This window comes from Rhinolophus hipposideros, assembly GCF_964194185.1.
Source record: "Rhinolophus hipposideros genome assembly, chromosome: 9".
Taxonomy (NCBI): Eukaryota; Metazoa; Chordata; class Mammalia; order Chiroptera; family Rhinolophidae; genus Rhinolophus; species Rhinolophus hipposideros.
The window spans coordinates 82,132,923-82,153,888 of NC_138055.1; the positions used below are offsets into that span (position 1 = coordinate 82,132,923).

The 20,966-nt window shown below is 37.9% G+C and overlaps 1 protein-coding gene across 8 annotated transcripts in view; it reads right to left on the minus strand.

The window, feature by feature from the left end:
• ATP2B1 (ATPase plasma membrane Ca2+ transporting 1) overlaps positions 1 to 20,966 on the minus strand; it is a 121,699-nt gene that overhangs the window by 39,878 nt on the left and 60,855 nt on the right. For all 8 annotated transcript variants that reach the window (XM_081058225.1, XM_081058226.1, XM_081058222.1 and 5 more), the window contains exons 3-9: positions 14,371 to 14,568; positions 10,027 to 10,281; positions 9,811 to 9,936; positions 6,163 to 6,303; positions 3,554 to 3,592; positions 2,650 to 2,811; positions 973 to 1,187 (exon numbers count right to left, since the gene is read on the minus strand). In XM_081058225.1, coding sequence (XP_080914351.1) covers positions 973 to 1,187; positions 2,650 to 2,811; positions 3,554 to 3,592; positions 6,163 to 6,303; positions 9,811 to 9,936; positions 10,027 to 10,281; positions 14,371 to 14,568 — 1,136 coding nt within the window. The remainder of the gene's footprint in view (positions 1 to 972; positions 1,188 to 2,649; positions 2,812 to 3,553; positions 3,593 to 6,162; positions 6,304 to 9,810; positions 9,937 to 10,026; positions 10,282 to 14,370; positions 14,569 to 20,966) is intronic.

A 20,966-nucleotide genomic window follows, 5' to 3' on the forward strand; every position in this document is an offset into this window, starting at 1 on the left:
AAGTATGATTTTACTTGCGGAGCCACTTTGAAAGGAAGATCAAAACTGCCCAAGCTGAACCTTCTTGAAATCAAACTTACCTTTTCCATATAAGATTTAAAATCAACACAAATAAATTAATCTTCAAACAGATTATTTCTTTACGTAAATAGCAGTTTTAGCAAAGCCATCAAAGTGCATTTTTAGCATTCTAGTTGGAAAACAAGGATTGAGCTACTGTAAAATGAGTGATCAGAGAAGGTGACATTTGAAAAGACCTGGATAAAGAGAGCAGATGATTCAAAGGAAGGAATGAGTAGCTCTGAAGTGAGAACACGGCTGGGCTATTTGAAAACAGCAGGAAGACTGGTGAGGCTGGACCGGAAGGAGAAAGAGGTAGATTAGCACCAAGAGGTAAGCAAGGGCCAGGCTGGCAGGGTCCCGCAGGCCATGGGAAGGAGCTGGGATCTTATTCTTAGTGTCATGAAAAGCCACTGGAGCTTTACACAAGGAAATAATATGATCTGAATTACTGTTTTAGGAACATGAGTGCCTACCTTGTGAAAGCCGGACGGTGGGGTGACGGGGAACAAGAGTGGAAACAAGCTGGCCTGAGAAAGGTGGACGCGAGTAAACCCTCTGGCCCTTGTGCCACAGGTAAGTGACATTCTTACGTTAGTCTTACAGGTGGGAAAGAGGCGGCGACACAAAGGACAACCTAACTATCATACAATGAAAATGAGGCCAGACTGTGTAGCAGAGTCGTGCTTAGGTTTTGCACCAAGACTGTCCTCCAGGGAAGGTCTAAGTCTCTGTGGCTCGGGGATCTTCAGCTGGAGGAAGGCAGGGGGTCAATGACAACATTTTCAAAGAAAACTGTAAATTATGGCATTCTCTGACTTTCTGAATCAGAAACAAGAGTAACCAGACGTGTGCTTTCTACACCAGCTGAGGCTTTACACTTAGAACAGCTCCTTACCCATTTCGACTTACCTTGACTGAATAAGCTAGTGAGATCGTGACCGCAAGTGGAAGACCTTCTGGCACGGCTACAACTAAAACTGTAACTCCAATAATGAAGAACTTCACAAAATATTGTATGTAAATCGGTGTGCACTCAGCAAGCCACGGTCTCTTCTGAACCCAGAATGTATCAATTACAAAATATAATACTAGGATGATAACTGTGATGGCAGACATCAACAAACCTATCAGTATATTAAAAAATAATAAAAAATAAAGGAAAAGGTAATTATTTATATATTTCAGACAGTACTCATTGTCAGGTACATACTGGCCACAGGAAGAATCATAACTGGTTTGTTATTATTTACTTTAATTTCTCTGAGAAACCGTTAACCTCCTTTCTGGTACCTAACTCATCACTTGACATTGTCATACTTAATTTCTGCTTCCAAGTAGAGCTCCATTCCCAAGAGAACTGGGAGAAAAGCATTTACGATTCTTTCCTAGACTTAATTGTATCTTCGGTCTTCTACGAAGGCTGAGACAAAATAACAGGCAATGACAAGGTAATAACGAAAGTTTAGCATAAGCTAGAGCTTTACGTATCGGCAACTTGCCTGCCGCTGAAAGAGAATCCAAATAGAATCGATCAATCTTACATTCTTTTATTAAAAAACCACAAATTATCTCTTAATTTTTTTAGTCTATCCTTACTGCTTCATTAACTTAGAAGACCAAGAGTTAATCATACATTACAAACTATTTACCTCTCTATTTTGTGGGTAATTTAGCCTCTGATAAATGAGGAGTAAAAAATAAGGCAAATCCATGTATCTGGGTCTAATAACGCAATCCAGTGCTACTAATTACTGTCACTATCTTTTCTCAAACATCATTGAGTCAGTATTGCCACTTGGCTACATATTACAAAAAAGCAAGTATTTGCCATTAGATAATAAGCTTCTTGAGGACAAAAGCAAAAAGTTAATGTTTTCCAACATACTCCTAGGAAGTAACAGATTGATGCAATATAAGTGATTTTAACAGTATATGCTGATTTAGGCACACGTGTTCTTTTGCAAAAAATGATACTGCTGGAGGGCATGCTGTTTTTATTTAAGAGTTTTGCTTTTTTTTTTAAAGAGTGGTTCTCTCAACAGGTGTTTTCTAGTGATGGCAGCAATTTAGTCATTTAGCTTCACCAGGATAACTCTTTAATTAATCTATTTAACTGAACTATAACTTTTAGAAAAACACATACCTACACTGTCCATAAATAGTCAATAAAAATATAAACAAAATCTGTGGTGAAATTTCTTTATATTAAAATACAGCTGGATAACGTGTACGGGATAACCTCACTGCTAGCCCTCTCTGCACTGCTCCCGGAAATTCAGAAATGAGAGCATGGGCTTATGAATTGGACAGACTTAGGCTAATCTTAACCTGACCACTAATTAAGCCAGCTGACACAGGACGCTTCCCTCTATGTAAAGTGAGATGACAGCCTCTAAGCTGCAATGACAGTAAGAGGCTTGACAATAACTCAAACAGCCTGGTATACATTGTGGCTGAAGTAGAAAATATTTCCAACTCCCCTTCCACTTACAAAGAAACGATTTCCAGACTGAAGTGTGACAAAAGATGAGTTTTAATCAGAGAGTATTTTAAAATACAACCCCTCGTTTTCATTATGTATCATACCTGCTTTGCCAATCTGAACAGCCAGCTTTGTAAGTTTCCCTTGTAGAACAGATTTTTCCTTTTTTGGCAAATTTGCTTTCTTTTTGTCTTTTTCATCACCGTCTCCACCTTCTTCACTCTTCAAAGGCTGCATTTCCATGGCTGCACCATCTTGGGCTTTTGCTACATTTAAGAGCAAATGTAACTTCACTACCTTTCAAGGGCACACGACATTTTTAAGCAATTTTTGATAAAAATCAGTTTGTTTCAGAACCTAGAAAACATTTAAACACGCAGCTTTGTATGTGTACGTGTGTATATCTACCCAGAGAAAGTAAGACAATAGTGACACTCAGTTGTGAAACTGTGCACCATAACTGAGCATGTTGTGTGTTACACAGCAGGGACGAAGCACAGGCAAACACACAGGGCCCTTAAACTAAATGCCAAGTCATTTCTCTTCCTGTACCGTGTTAGGTAATGAGACTTATTCATAACACCACAAATCCCTTCCATATAATCCCTAACACAATGTAGAACATTAGGTATGAACTTACATATAGAGAAATATGCATGTATTTAGACTCTTAAATAGATGCAAAAAACATTTACGTTATATATTTTGTTTCTTATGCATTTTGGCTAGCAATTATATACTAACCAATGTTAAAACACCCAAAATGCTTAAGTTGAAAGCTACCTACATCTGGATTTTTCTATACTTACTACCACAAATCACAATTAAAATCTTACTAACATTGTAAAGGCAGCGTGATTAAGGCAATGACAGGAAGAGAGGTTAACCCAAATTAACATGTATTGTTATTTTCCCTGCTATTTGTATCCTAAACTTTTGGATAAATACCGTGCCCAGTAGATATATTTTTGAATTCAATAAAAAGCACTTTTATCCTCCTGAACTTACCTTTGTTGCGATTCTCAATAGCTCCATCTTGTTTCTTATCTGTAGGAACAAAATGGGAATTAAAGCTTTCCAAAAGAAATGAATACAGCCATGCTAAATTATGCAAAGGTAGTTCACATTTCTATAACAGCATTGTTACACAATGGTGTGTGTGTGTGTGTGTGTGTGTGTGTGTGTGTGTATGTGTGTACACAGATCAGAAAGCATCTGGCTTGTAATGACCTGCTGGGTCAATCACTCCCTAGGTCGTAACCATAGGGGAATAGTCCAAAATAATTTTGGCATCTATGCTTGTTTAATTTCTCCAGAAGGCTTTACTTTTTTTTTTTTTACGCTGTAATAAACCCAAATATGGTACAAGAGGTTTTCAAACGACATACAGACATAATCCTAAGAAAGGAGAAAAGGGCAGGGGAAGAGAGGAAGGGAGGAATGTCATAGAAACACAATAGGCAGGAGAACTTTGATGGGAATGAGAACAAAAATAGTATGTATAACCAATAGGGGAGCCAACTAAGTAAAACTAGAATATGAATGTACAGAACAAACCAGTAAAACTACCAGTTGAGATAATTCCAATAATAGGCTTAGCTATAGAGAAAAGAGAAAGATGAGAATGTCTGAAGCAATAAAGTCATCAAGGAGGGAATGGGTCTACTGTTCGGAGTAGGCAGGCTAGTATTAGAAATGACAAAGAGGAAGCAGAACCATTCAGCCTGTTTTTCTTCCAGCTGCTCTATCAAGGAGAGCTATCTTCAAACTGGAAAACGTGGAACAAATATGGTCAAGAAAGAACAGAGGCTCCAGATAATTGAGGAGATAGTAAGAGAATACCAGGCTACTTTTAATGAGCTCAAGATTGGAGAGAGACCAGAGAGCTACATTCCAGACAACTAAGGGAACTGAGACAGATTACCCCACCCTGGACTGCTTTTGGCAGGGAGAAGGGCTGGGAGGCCACAGATGGAAAAAGGGTGTCCCGGTCTACAAAAAAAAAACACCAAAAAACATCAAAGAACAAAAATGGTAGACAATGAGTTAGATGTTACTTCCTGGGAATACTCTTGACTGGATTAATAAAAACGAGGGTATAAAATCTTAGAAAAAAAGGGTGCATACTGGAAAAGACAGTGTGGGGTCAATAAGAATAAAGCCATGACAAACGTCCCTTTCTTTATGAATAGGGCACGCTGACTTCAGGCTCCTATAATTACGCAAGCAGCTCAGTGTATGGTTAAGAGCAGACTATTGAATCAGACAAGTCGGCCTAATCTTCCACTTACTAGATCTTTGACCTGGAACAAGTTGTATAACCTCCATAAACTTGAGTTTACTCATCAATAAAAAGAGTAACAATCTTTACGTCTTATGGTGGTGAGGATTAATGAGATATGCAGATAAAGCCTTCAGTAAATGGTATCATCACCACTGGTTTTCAAACTGCCTCCCACTCTGCCTTAGGAAACCTAAGGCAGCACATGGCGGCTGTGGTGGGAGGAATCAGGGACACCGAGAATGTGTGCTTGCTATCCTTGCTTGCAGCCAGAACTTTTCAAACACGTTTCTGTTTGAAATAAAAGATTTCACAGCTAAAGACAAAACCCAAAGAACAAAACAAAACACCCCAATATTAAAAACACTGCTGTACCTGTAGCAAACCAAGATTTTTGCAAGGCATTTATTTTAGAAGATCTCAAAATACTTATGCGTGTGAGAGAAATATGGGCTTACTATTCTAAGTAAAATTAAATAATAAATCTAAATGGTTAGAGCACAGTAACCTGCTGTCAACATACAGGGCAAAAGCTCTGGAGGAATGATCCTGAGTGGAAGAAAAGGGTGGTACAGCAGGTACTTAGAAGCAGGGTGGGGAGGACTTTTTAAAAAAAGCACTACGCTCCCCGCTAAGTGATTCTGAGTTGTCTCCCCATCTAGGACGGACGGAGTTTCTTATAAGGTCCTTGTGAATAAAAGATGGTCACCAAATTTCCTGGTGACTGATCACTTGGAGGGACAGCATATACAATACATCAAATAAAGATCTTGATGTCTCACAATGGACTGAATATAACGTGACAAACATTAATAGGTGTCAAACTGAAGTCCTGGTCTTATGCCCAAACACCAACAATGTAAGTACAGACTGGGAAATGGGGGGGGGGGGGACGACAATGAAAAACTTGAAAGAGATTAAAACCTCAATGAGACCAAAAAGTGATAAGGTTGACACAGACAGCCACTACTAACGTAGCAGAAAAAATAGTCAAATAACAAGTGAGAAAGTTCAATTAATTTTTCTGGTCAGATGACAAGGAGACTCTCAAACTAGAGAACAAAGGCAATAGAAGCATTCAACATGATGAATTTACTCCTTGGTAAAGCGACTGCTGCGTTCACTAAAGGCCCTTCATGGACTCTTGATCGAAAAGAAAAACTTCCCCTCCAGTAATTCTACCATTTAAAAGTACACTCCTGGGTAACATTGTAACTTCTTGTAGAACTGTTCATATCAAATCTCATGAAAGAAGTGTATGTTTTGTGCCAGTTCTTAGAATTTAGTTGCCCTATTTCCAAATACCAATTCTTTTATAGCAAATTGCCATTCTTACTTTTCTTTTCCTTTTTCTTCTCATCTTTCTTCTCTTCCTCTTCACCTCCAGCTCCAAGTAAGGTAAAGATAATTCCAGTCTGAGAATTTACACCAACAGCAGTAACTACCATTCTCCCAGAGCCCTCCATGACGTGGGTACCTGCCAACAACAGAAAACTGGTTTGTTCTTAAAAATCAGAATACAAGTTTCCCCCTACAAAAAAATTTCCCACTTTAGTAACACTGTTTTAAATGTCCTTCATTTTTTATAAAATACATTCAATAAATAAGACATTAAATAAAATCTAAATAATCATGCTAAGGTTTTAACTCTGTAATCAGTCATATCTGCGTTCAACACGCACTCAAACCACTCATTTATCATGTGATATTGGGCAAATTACAACATCTCAATTTCTTATGCATAAAATGGAGATAACAGTACCCACACTTGACACAAACAATGAGACCCAAGACTATAAATGCGACGGGGTTAGCATACTTCCTGGAATTTGTAGGAATTCAATACGAAATGCTCAGTATTTTTAATTACATCATCACCATCATCATCATTAGGGACATTTCTCTCAGAAATACATTGATTATAAAAGAAATGTGCTAATAACCAAAGGGATTCTGTAGCATCAAACGTCCCATTTCCCAGACCTCACCCCGCGACCTAACCCAGACTTTCCAACCCAGCCTGCCCACATGACTGCAATTAACCTCCTAGCTAGTCTGTCTTTCCAGTTCGTCTCAAAATCAGTTTTAATTTTCCTAAAATAGGATTTGTGTCATAAGTTTTGGATGGCTCAGAAACTTCTGACTCTACACTGCCCCCCTGGACTAAGTCCAACATCTTCACCTGGAGACCAAACAACCTTTCACACTTTTCCGTCCACTACTCTAACATGAAATTTCATTACAAAAAGCAAGGGAGCAAGATGGGAACACTGAATTCTCTGTCCGTCACAAAAATCTTGCTAATTGGTAGGCGGTATTACTCTTATCTTCTAAAAGCGTGCCCAGGGTTACACAATTATGAAGTGGAAAGGCAAGGATCCAATCCAGCTCCCGTCAGAGGACAGAGGACATAGTCGCCTTACAATACAACGCCGACAAATTTGCTTCCAGTTCTCCAGCATGGACATCCACACTTCTGCACGCTCTATCGCTTGGTAGAAGGCTTCCCATCTCTCTACTCTAATATTTTGGTGAATTTTAAGTAGACCAAAACGTCACTCTTTTTTAACACTCAGGGAAGTCTTCTTTACAGTTACCACTCATCTACGTGATCGCCTAGTTCCCAAGCACCTGGAAGGCAGGGGCTCTAGCACGTACCACCATCTTAGGTACCCAATCAACGCTCAAAGGTTATCTGCTAAATAAGACCATAAAGTATATATACTTACTTCAATACTTACGAGTTAATATTTGGCTATTAACTACTGAGTAACTTATCCAATATGAATGTTTTAGGCCTTTGGCTTTCTTGCTTTAAAACTCTATATTCTGAATATTTCACTAATTATTACCTTCTTTGCCAGTGAAAATGCCAACAGAAACAAGAAATGAAATTTAGGATAATGAAACAATATTTACTGAGCAAGTATTATGTGTAAAAGACAGTTTGTTTCTTTTAACAATTCTGTCTTTTGGCAGGTTTCAATTTCTTATTTTCTGTTCTTTCTTACCACAGGTAAATCATATGTTGGCCGTTAATATGCTCAAAGTAAACAGTTCTTGCTCCGGTCATATCCCCACTGCTAACTGAAAAACTGCTTTTAAAAATCTAAATTTAAGAAGCCAAGAACAGCAATGAGAGATGGCATCATGAGAATTTAAAAATAAATGCATTTCATGTTTTTTAGTACATTTTTGGAATAGAGAAATAAATGCAGAAAAACTTTCCCACCCGTACTACGATAAGGGACTCTACAAAGTTATTTCAGTCTTTTCTTAAGCATGGAAAATTTATCGAGTTCTCTTGGTGAACTTGGTGCATTAGGAACCTGAGTACACATAAACTTAGCAGCCATCTCTATAAAAATAGGAAAGGACCAAAGTTCAGTGAAAGGATGTCAACCTGAAGAGTTAAGCTCTATGTACGTAAGCTAGGTGTACATAAAACCCACAAAGTATCTACGGCAGAACGGCAAGAGGATACTCTCAGTTCACCAGATATGGTCCAGTTAGTCTACGGAGGAGGTAAGGTTTGATTAGATAGCTTCTCTCTCCTTTGGAATGATTGTAGATTTTATTTGGTTAACATTAAAGTTTCTTAGACCTATGGCAAGGAGTAAGTCAAACAAGTATACGTTATATATAAATACATTATACTTACATGTCCAAGATATTTTTTCTGTCTATTTGGAATAAATCACAAGCACATCAATATAAACAAAAACCCCAAATAGAGTACGAATATTCTTAGTGGCGAAGAATATTGAAGGTATACAAATTTCACGTTTTTAAGAAGAAACATTACTCTATTTATAATGGTGTTTATAAATGTACACATATGTAATTACTCTGATCTTTAATGGTGGGACATTCCACAGAGAGCTTTTGGCACACAATCGCAAATCTTAAAAAGGTAATTGTTACAGTTAGGTAAGTGCCCCAAAAGTGTGATTCTCACTTAACTGACCCTTGTCATAGGTGTGACTTTGATTTCAGTAAAGCCAGGTTCAGACAATTGAAATATAAAATTCACAGAGAAGAACTGAAAAATCATAGCTGCCAAGTTATTAAACAAGTTAAATCAGCAGGAAATCTTACAATGTGAAAAATGTTGGCATTTTTCATTAACATCTGAAAATGGTAACAGAAAACAAATAGGCAACATTTTGCTTTCTCCAAACTCTAGTATAATTCAATCTAATGTATTTTAGAAGGCACTTTGGAATTGTTCCCATCATTCCTTCTGTTTCATTTCCAATTAACCTAGGTCGAGCTATCACAGTCAGACAGTTACAAGAGCCTACCCAATAGACACCCACCTCCTCCCCTTTCACCCATACAAGTCCTTCCCTTCTCAGAACATGTCTTAACCATGTGCAAATTCAATCCTGCCCAGTAGATGTGGTACTACTCCTGGATGTACTGTTGATTAGTCATATAATCTTAGGTAAACAGGTTACGTCTCAGACTCGGGCCTCAGTAGTTAAATGAGATAGTTGGATTAGGGTAACTTGAAGGATTTTATCAGTTCATAAAAAGAAACAAACCTGTCGTTTATCGACCATTACAGAAAATTCACTAATTTGCTTTAAACATAATTATTCTTCAATCTTGTTTCACAACAGACTGTAAATATAAATGTGATACAGAAAAACAGAACAATTCAATAGAGATCAATTCGACTTGCATTTTAGTTTTATCATTACACTAACATTAACTAACACTGGCTATCAAGTCTCTTAATTTTTTTCGGACTCAGTTTACTCATTTGTAAAAATATAACTGGATTCAAAGATACCTAATGTCTTTGACAGTTTACCAAAAAAAAAAAAAAAAAAAAAAAAGGCTAAAAAAGGCTCCAAGGATTATAAGGATTAAGCCAGCATAAATCACATTATTGACTCTTAGGAAAAACCGTATTTGCTGACAATGTTATACAGTTGTGGGGGAGAAACAAGTTACAAGTTATGAAGGAAATTCATACCTGATAGAAGTAAGGGATCTTTATCTAAAGACTTCTTAACATGATCAGATTCACCCGTCAATGAGCTCTCATCAATTTTAAGATCATTGCCTTGAATAAGTATGCCGTCAGCTGGAAGAAGATCACCTAAAACAGAAAGCAGTAATATGTTAAACTGTAAACAAGATTACAATAATTTTACACTCAATGACAGATGTACTGCTCTTTGTGACTTACCGTATTTCACTTGAGCAATATCTCCAACAGTAATGTCAGCTACAGGAATCTGAATGACCTGCCCACCCCTGATGACCGTGAACTTCTGTTCCTGTTCAATTCGACTCTGCAAACCTCTGAACTGTTTTTCCTTACTCCAGTCATTGAAAGCTGTTACTAACACCACACACACGACTGACAAGAGGATTGCAGCTCCTTCAATCCAACCAGTTTCACCTTCACCTTCTTCTTCTCCAACAGAAACTTCTCCACAAACTATTTGGGAAAGAAAGAAAATGCTCATCAAAAAGGATTCTGAATTGATGGTAACAGACATGTAATAACTATGATCTTTACATATTTTGTTAATTTTACTTACAGTGCTAAACACCTCCTTGAACTCCAAGCATTCCAGAATGACGAGAACGTTTACTATGTCAATTGTCAATTTCAACTTCCCTGCCTCTGAAGAGCCTCAACCTCAGGAAGGCATTTTACAGTAGTACTGTTTAAGAGTAAGGACACTAGAGAAAATTAAACCCCAACCCTAAGGCAAGTTACTTATTTTTGAGACTTGGTTTCTTCACCTGTCAAATTAGGATATCCCATCTACCCCACAGTTGTGAGGATTCAACAAAAGAACACTTACAAAGTAGGTAGAGCAGTGGTGAAGACGTCCTTTGCACTCAACAAATGGTTAAGGCTATTACTAACTACATATGGTAGGCAAAACACAAATGAGAAATTAAGCATTATGTGCTATCCATGAATCAAGCTTACTTACTAGATCAATTTTACTGGAGTTTGATCAAATGTTGGAGTTCATAACATGAAAAGCTAAGAAAAGTGCCACTCATAATTTAACTATTTAAGTACCTACTCTAGGTGCCAGACACTTTTAGAAGCTAGGGATGCAGCAGTGAGTAAGACACACAACCTCCCTCTCTTCAGAGAACCCATATTCAGATTGTTAGGCGCAGCTGATGTAAAAATTCAGATAATAAAACACAGATAATTAGTATTAGATGTTGTAAGTGCCATGAAGAAAATAAAACATGGTGACGTGCTAGCAAGTGAACAAAGAGGGTTAATTGTGGTTGGATGAGCAGAGGCCTCTCTGAAGTGTCCATGACATTTGAACTAGGAGCCAAATGATAAACGGGAACTAGCCATATAGCTCAAAGGGAAGAACATTCCAGGGACAGATTCAAGTCAGTACAAAGGCTCTACGGCAGAAAAGAATCTGAAAAAAGACAGGGGAGGAAAAAAAATAACAAACTTAAAACTGTAAGGTCAATAATGGTAAAGAAAGAATCATGGAACAGTGCTGTTTGGACTTTGGACTGCAATCTCTTTGTGAGTCTAAAATCAATTTGGTGGCTCATGACCAGCATTTTGAAAAATGAAACAGGACAGAATAGGAGAAAGGATATACATGCAGTGAAGGTTCATACTGTTTCCTGAAAGCGTACTTTGGTAATTTATAAATTCACACGAAGGCATATGTTCTTCTGTGTTCCTATATATGAAGTTCTTTCTTATTGAGGGTAGAGCTGAAACCTCTGAAAGTCACTGGTTTTCTTAAGACAGGCAAAGCAGGAAAAGGATTATTCAGAAGAAAAGAATGAGTACATGAATGGCATTAGAAATGATTAAAGCATATTCCAGAACAGTGAGCATGAATTGAAGAGAGGATTTGAGGTACACGGGCGCTGAATAAAGATTAAGCTGGGAGAGTTACGTGGGACAGGTGAAGGACAAGAAGACAAAGATGAGAAAGATCAATTGGGGATGAAAAAGAAGGGGTGATGTTAACATTCACAAAAAGTTTGCCTCATATTTCATGAATGTATAGTTGAGTTTTCCAAAGACTTTATTACACGTGCTAATATGATATGATGAATACAGAAGCAGATGAGAACCTAGTTATATTTAATTCAGCCAGACATTAAAGAGATACAATGAAATGAAAAACACCACTATTTAAAACTTCATGAACAGTAATTAATCACAGTACTTATATTTATTGTAACAATACTTATTTCTAAAATGCACTGATAAATATTTTTAAATTTCTCAGTTTTAATTAAGAACACAGTAAATATCTACAGATATAACTCCCATAATCAAAAGCTCTTTGGAGTCCTCAATACTTCAAGAGTGTAAAGGGGCCCTGCGACCAAGGAGTCTGAAACTATAGATTTCTTTATGATGTGGGTTATAGTGCTTATTTTCACTCCAAACCGTATCAGTAGGACATTTTGGTAATTTAATTTATATGACTATAGATTTACAATTCATGGATTTCCTTTTAAGCAAATTACTACTACTCAGTGTTAAAACATAACATGAAAAGGAATACATTAATAAATTTAAAAAGAATGAAGTACACACACTAACACCTCACCATGGAGCGAACATGCCATTGTTTTATCAACACCTTCTAGTGGATTCTGAGTCTCTTTAAAGGGCCTATGACACTGACAACTCTAGATTATCTTCCCAGTTGGATCTAATACCAGTGTCTCCTTAAGCAAATTTGGGAAAGGGTCTGTTATTACGTCCTACAAATGAAGCGGTCCCAATTCCAGAAAGATTTGTCTAGGCCGTAGTAGTAACAAAATCCACTCCCATTGAAAATGTTTTTCTTTAGTTTTCTTACAGTCTTGTAAAAAAAAAAAATGTTAAAAGTAAAAAGTTTTTAATAATCTGCTAACTCACTCAATTTTAGAATATCAATTCTCAGTATTCCTAATGACAGCTGGGTAAACTGAACACTAATGAATTTAGCTGTATTCCACTAAACATGGTATGACCTCCTTTTTCAGATAAAAAGACACACACATTTACACATCCTCACAGCTACCCACACAGGAACACATTCACATACATGAGCACACACAGACACACATATACACAAAAACATTTTGTTTTAAACCTGGGAGGATATATATCAAAATGGTATAGCAGTAATCTCTAAGAAGTATTATTTTCAGTGAACATTATTTCTTCCTCTGAACTGTCATTTCCCCCTAATTGTTCTACAGCAAAACATGTACTATTTTATTGTATTATTTAATAAAAATAAACAAAAGTTTAAAAAATATTTTTGGCTCAATACCGACAAGAACATTGCATAAACCTTTTCTCATTTATATCAGTTATTCTCCATCACAGGCTGCTCTGCCCTCTTTTGGACACCGGGAAATGTCTGCCCACATTTTTTGTTGCCTCATTTGGTATAATGCACCTGGCAACAAAGAATGTTCCAATGCAAAATGTCAACAGTGCTCCTGCTGAAACACCCTGATCTACACTGATCTCAGGTAAACTGGCCTTTCCTGTGACAACTTTCTTCATTAAAAAACAAAAAAAAGTTCTCACAAGAGCTCTACATATACCTTTGAAGGAATTACTTTAAATAATTACCTAAACCAACTTTTAGAGTTAGCAAGCATTTATTCAAGTCTTCATAACTTGAAAAGCATAAAATGAAGCATTCAGAAACAAACATATTTTGGTGAATAACCCTGTTGGTATACAAAATACTGTTATTGGTTCACTCTATAGCTACTTAAATATATTGACCAATAAATATATTGACTTAAATATATTGACAGATTTCTTAGCAGTTATCAAATGTACAGCCAGAAATACCCAATTTAAATAAATCTTTTAAAAGGAGAGGAAATTTAAAAGAGAAATGAAGGACAGAGGAAGCTGAGAGGAAAACAAAACCATTTGTAGCTACTAGTTAAAGTTAAAGCAGATCTACCATTCTATAATGGGTTTTTCCATTGGCCAGGATACTTTGTAGTATAAACATTTCTAGAATGCCAAGACGATTACTCAAATCACACACACAACACAGTTTAAGAACTTCAAAAGCAATGGATTGGGGAAGGGAATAGAATTTTGCTTTCAGAATGCTTTTCCAACAGACTGGAAAAAAAAACAACAAAAACCCAAATGAAAAACTAATTATTTCGTAATAGTGTTCTGAAGAACTTAAAAACAGTGGTGGCACAGACTACATCAGATATATGGCTTAGCTCCTTGCCAGACACATTGTATGTATAGATGGGCAGGTTACATAACCTGTGTCTCACTGTAAAATGGAGATGACACCATCTATATCATAGGGTTACTGTGAAAATTATCTGAGGTAATACAGTTAAAGAACTACTAAAGGCACACTTAGAATGGTGCCCAGTATACAGCAAACCATCAGTAACTGTGGCCTGCTACTATTATTATGCATTAGGTAAGCAAATGAGCTGAACTGAGTAACACACACACACACACACACACACACACACACACACACACATCTTTTTTTTTTTCCTCCCTCCCCAATTTACTTACGTGCATTATCTCCTTCTGGAGGTTGATAAAATGAAAGGCCCAATGATACTATGGCTGCAATTTCTAATATAATTAAAGTGACATCTTGTAATGCTTCCCATACTAACTGAAGAAAGGTTTTTGGCTTTTTAGGAGGTATAAAATTCTTTCCAAACGCTGCTTCTCTTCTTTCTATATCTGCAGTGTTTCCACTTAAACCTAATAAAAAGAAACACATTTCAATGAACAGTTTTACTACTTACAAATGAAAATATCTATATTCAAAACACATTCATTCTGTACACTTTAGATTCTAATACATAAGAAACTATCAAAATGATTTATTTTTTTGTGTTAGTTGTTTTCTCAATTTAAATCACTGAAAACATGTGCAGTGCTTTAAAGCAACATTTTAAGTACATAACTCAAAATTAGATTAAGAATTTTCACTTTTCCAAACTGCTTATTTTTGATTATACTATCTTATACCATCTTGTAGACTGCTAGAGACCAGAATTGATAGGACACTTTGATGGTTTTTATACTGGAATTAAACATTTCCTTGACTTTTACTTATGATGTTTATACCTCCCAAAATGGGGAAATACATAAAAATATTTTGCTTTACTTATTAAAACTTGGTTAACTTAATCAGTGAAAGTCTTTGCTTTTCACTCGTACTAAATGAAGAACAATGGAAAGATAACCTATCACAAACTCTAAAACTTTTCTACTAAAACATCTTTTTTTTTTCTTTAAATTGGGGAATATTGGAGAACAGTGTGTTTCTCCAGGGCCCATCAGTTCCAAGTCATTGTCCTTCAATCTAGTTGTGGAGGGCACAGCTCAGCTCCCAGTCCAATCGCCGTTTTCAGTCTTAGTTGCAAGGGGCGCAGCCCACCATCCCATGCATGAATGGAATGGGCAACACTGTTGTTAAGAGCTCACGCTCTAATCAACTGCGCCATCCAGCCACCCTAAAACATCTGTTATACTTGGATTGATAAAAGATTTGCAAGTTATAAAAAACAGAAGGACACTTCGACTGACCTTTTTTTTAAAGTTTTACACTCAGGATTTATTTCCAATTGACAAAACAGGTAGTGCTATTGACTGACTGTACATATTGTCACTGTTAAGGGAAAGGTACATGTAAGACATATTTTATGCCGGGAGTGTGGAATTAGAAAGCTATGAGGGAAGTTAAGAGAGAGTAGGATGAATATTAATTTTGTCTTTCCTTCAACCTATCAAACAAGTTCTCCTCTGATTTAACCCTCTTGATGCAGTCGAACCTAGATATATCCAAATTAGCTAATGCAAAGTATGTACACACTTACATTATTGTGGGGCTACGAAAACACAGCAGGGACCAACAACATTTTCCCCAGTCTGTTATCGAAGAAGGGGTCAAAAATACTAGAATGTTATGACTTTTAATTTATCATAAATTTAAATTTATAATTAATTTAATTCAACTTTGTTTTGTTTTGGCAAGAGTTCATTCTAAGAGAACATCAAAGGAAGAAGACAGGAAAACAGCAGATTACTGGAAGGCTCTTGCTTTGTTTTAGCTATTAATCTCAAAGCAGAGGCAGGCAGAGAGTAGAAGAGAGAGAACAAAGAAAGTAAACCGTTAGAATAAACAACGAAAAATAAATATATAGATTTTAAAGTAATTATTTACTTTGTTAAATGTACCAAAAATATTCCAGAGAATGTTTTCACGACTAACTCTAACAGAGTTGGTCCATACTGGGCAGTTGAGAAAGCATATTGGATTTCTGATGACAAAAGGCATCAACTGAAAACTTCCCCGAGTTCTGGGCTTTGAGACAGTCAGTGGAAAGAAAGGCAGGGAAGGACTGTAGCAATGGTGTTTAGGGGGAAAGATGGTATGAGAGAACAAAGTTGCAAATTATAATTTAAAATCCACACACTGTTTGTTCAGACTAGAGCAAAGCTGTCTGATCACACATGACTACAAAGAGTTCACATTGGTCCATGGTTTCATTGGGGGATAAAGAAATCAATGTGGTGAAATTTTCCACAAAACAAAAGTTACTTGTTCTAAAGAACTATACTTGGAAATGTTCTGTGATTATGTGCTTGCTGCTTTTTAAATTAAATGTCCTTTCTTTTATGAAAGGATGCTATTAGATAATAGGTAAGTTTGTCTATTATGTAATGTCCTTGTAACAAAATAAAAGATTGTTATTTCTCCCCGTCAGTTTCCATTTTTTTCTAAGAAGTCTGTTTGAAGATATTGGTTTTATCAGTTTAGCTCACACTTAAGAGAGCCTACCGTTAATTACACATACAACACCTGACAGCTTTAAAATGTCACCACTGTAACTATAAAAATAACTGATCAAATCTGAACATCTTAGTCGTCACAGGGACCAAGATTTCATGTTAATTCTGAAAAGAACAGCCATAGAACTAAAGACAACTTAAAAATGCCCGTTGGAGGTAAGGTGGGAAGGACAAAGGCAGCTGGCGCTGAAGGTTACTGGCACCCTCCCACACCACCAGCACACGCCGAGGTCACCACACCCATAGGTAGTCTGGTTTAGAAGTTCGGAGACCCAGGCTCCAGTTCCCTTGCCGAAATCTTGTGCATGTCACATAACTTGTTTGGGGGCTGAGGGGAGCATTAATATTTGTGGGTATAACTTAATAAGGTTGTTTTGAAAGACCAAGGAGAAGGTGTGCAGCATGTAAATCATAAATTACAGGGTAACAGTTATTAAGCTAAGAAAAGGGGAAGACAAGTTACAAGACGAACACTACAGGTTTTCACTCCATTTGGGAACAATTCATTTCTATTAATAGAAAAAAATAAACGTACAGAATCTACATATAATGAAGTTAAAGTGTTCTGTAACGACAGGCTGCTGCCCAACAGATACTTGCCGAACATCTAACTACTTCCAAGGACTGTTCTACATGCTGAAGAGTCAATGTGAGCAACACCAATCCTCCATTCAGCAAGCCTATTATTACACTGCAGGGGGACAAATAAAGACAATTCAAATAATACGGAGAGAGGACTGGCATTTAATCTAAGAACAGTGGAAATCACAAGCAGGTTTTAAAGCAGAGTAGGGATAACTAATCTCATTTAAATCGTTGTGTGAAGGGTAAACTGAAGAGTGCAAGAGTAGAGGGAAAAGACCAGCTGGGAAGCTGCTACAGTGCAGAGGAAGAGACGATGGTGGCTTGCACCTGGCTTTTATTATTTCTTTATTATTATGATTTTTAATTAAAATTTATTGGGGGTGACAATTGTTAGTCAAGTTACATAGATTTCAGGTGTACAATTCTGTATTATAGTATTTCTTTATTTTTAAGACTTTTTTAAGGAGGGCGCAGTTCACAGTGGTCCATGCAGGGATCGAAAAGCAACCTTGGTGTTATTAGCATTCCACTCTAACCAACTGAGCTAAGCGGCCATCTCCATCTGGGTTCTAGAGGCAGTGACTGGATCTGCCAGGTGTCTTGTGAGGAGATCAGACAGAACTTGCTGAAGGACTGGATGTGGATGAAACAAAGAGAAGAATAAAGAACGGTATCCAGATTTTTTTTTTCCGGGCCACACACTTAAGGGGGTAATAGGCAGTAGACGTTTACCAAAATCAGGCTTTGGGAATTGCAGAATTGGGTGTGAAAAGGAAGGCAGGAGTTAGTGGTTCTGCTTTATAGATTAACACATGAGATGTCCATTACATGAGTGGAAATGTCCAGTAGACAGCTGAGAATCCATACACGGAATTCAGGGAGAGATGTGAGCCAGAGTCATCAACGTACGGATGATTCTGGAGCCATGGACCTGGTAAAAGGTCCTGAAAGCCAGAGTAACTAGACAAGAAGAGAACAGGGCTGAGGCGAGAGCCTTAAGAATCCACCATTTAGTGGTCAGATCAGGGAAGAGAAGCTAAAAGCAACTGAGAAGAAACAGAAGAGTAAACAGGTTCATGGAATACTATAGAAGCCTAGAACAAAGGGGTTTTCTCAAAGATGGAGATATATCAAATGGTGTTACAAAGGTTGAGTAAGGTGAAGACAGAGAATGGACAAACTGGCTTTTGCTAGATGGAGGCTGATGACCTTGATAAAGAATCTTCCAGTGGAGTGGCATGTAAAGAAAAGTCTGATAAGAAAGAATTGAACAGAGAATGGGAATGAGTAAATGGAAACAATGAGTATCGATAACTTTTTCCAGGAGTATGATGCAATGGGGAGAAATAAAACAGTAAAGGTGAATTAAAAATGGGTAAATACTACCCATTTTGTTTTTTTAAAGGTGAGGGATAGATACTAAGGCACATTATTTATCAACGGAAATGATCAAGTAGAAAACAAGACACTGATGATACAGGAGACAGAGGCTAACACTAGAATAAAGCCTTTCAAGAGGCAAGAGGGAGCAGAATGCAGGGCACGGGTGTCAGTCTATCACAGGTGCAGAAGAGGCTGTCCCTGAGGAGAGAGAGAGCAAACTTCATGGGGAAGGGAGAGAGCTAAGCTGGGGAAGTGGTAATGAGCCCACGTGGTCCTGGCTTCACAAACAGCGTGAAGTATGCTAGGAAATCATTAGGAATAACTTCTGAATGAATACGGTGAGGATTGCTTCTGCCGAGTCCTTGCTCAGCGGCCTGTAGTGTGAGCAGCAATGAGGCCAAGGGCATGTGTGCCCTGATCTCCTCCCAGCCCAGTTAGCGGCACAAAAGACTCACCAACAGGAGCCTCAGAATTATATGCTTTCGGGTTCTGGATCCACTGTTGTGGGAAGTAAGAAAGCCTGTATCTATTCTATAAATACACACTGGTTTAAGAGTATTTGAAAAGGACATATGGAATAAAATGCAAATTACATCAATAACAATGTTTTACAAGAAAATGTAACAACTCGAAGCAGGGAGTTAAGTACTGCAATGTAGGAAGCAGGGGGGTTTAACTGAGAACCGTGGCTGATTAACACACAGCACACAGACTAAATCCTGTACTTCATTTGTGTATATGTGTCTGTGTGTGGAGTGAGGGTGGCGGGTGGTATAGCAGCCACCCTGACTTCTCTGAGGGACACAGGGAAACATACAGACCTAGAAAGCAGGTAAGAATTTATTTTTTAGGCGCACTCTTCTTGGAAAACAGACTAATACTCTTATCAGTCTCAATTTCAAAAAACAAGGGGAACCCCTCAATTTTTCAGAATCACTGGTCTAAAGTCAAACTTATGCATCTGTGTCCAAATGCCTACAATGAGCCAGGCACTGTGATGGCACGAAGGATACGAAGGGAAATGAGTCAGACAGGATGCTTTCTCTGGCAACTGTCCTCAAAGAACTCACAGTTCACAGGGGTGGGGGTAGGATAGGGGTGGGGTGGGGTGGGGGAGCAGACTGACAGGTAACCGGTTAATCACAACCCACTGTGTTAAGTACCATGAGAACGTGGTGAGAATGTAATGGGAGTCCACAAAGGGAACTGGAATCCAAAATTTAGGGGTTTGGGGTAGATAAGAGAATTATAAGATATCTAGAGAGCCTAAGAATGAGTACGATATTAATAGTCATAGGAAGGATGAGGTGTAGTGTTTCAGGTGGACAGATTAGTACGCAAGAGGCCAAGAAACAAGAGTGAGCACGACACAACATTATTTGAGAAAGCTGAAAATCCCGCCATGCCTCCAGCCCTGGGGAGCAGAGTAGGAAAGGAGAGACAGAGGACAGAGGTAAGCAGGGGCCAGATCCCACCGACATTTGTTAACCTAAATGAGAGGTCTGAACCTCAGTCTAAGGGCAAGGCGAAACCACTGCCAGCTTTTAAGCAGGAAAGTGACAGGCAGTGTGAGGGGAGACAGAAAAGACACCAGTTAGTATGCTGTTACCGGAATCACCCAAGAGAACACAGTGGCCTCAAGCCGGGTAGAGGGGATGTAGAGCTTTAGTTAAGACAAAGTTAGGGGTTAGAATTTCCAAATCTTGTCGCTAAAGTTAGGGTGGGTGAAAGATTCCTGTCAAAGTCAAGGCCACCTAACAAGATGGATAACAGGTTTCATAGGAAAGGGGAAAAAGAGAAGCATATTTTCAGAAGGGGAAGTTTGAGAAAATGAAGATGTCTCGAAGTGGGCTTTCAGCCTCAAAGCCTGGGAGAAAACCTTGGCTAGCAGGTACAGGTGTGGGAATCACCAGCATCCGGGTGACAGGGAGTCTTAGGAGTGGACGGCATCACCCGGGGAGCGTGGAGACACTAGATGAAGAAGAGTGTGTACAGATGAACAGAAACCTGAGGCGGCCAACATCTAAAGGAAAGCACGGGAGGCTGATGAGACTTGGTCAGATAAAAGAAAGAAACCCCAGAGTGTTATGGAAGCCAGAACAGAGTATTTTGAGAAGGAAAATATGTCCATTGTACTCAGTAAACTGAACTTAAAAAAGATCTAACTAAAATGATGCTACTTCAGGCTCTATTAAGCACAACTTTAAAAAATAATACATATGCTACAAAGTTAACAGGAATATTCAGTGTTACAACTCTCTCTGAGAAATGCCTAAGTGACCCGAGCAGGTATTAAATGTATAATTCTCCACGTCTGTTACAGCAGCAATAAA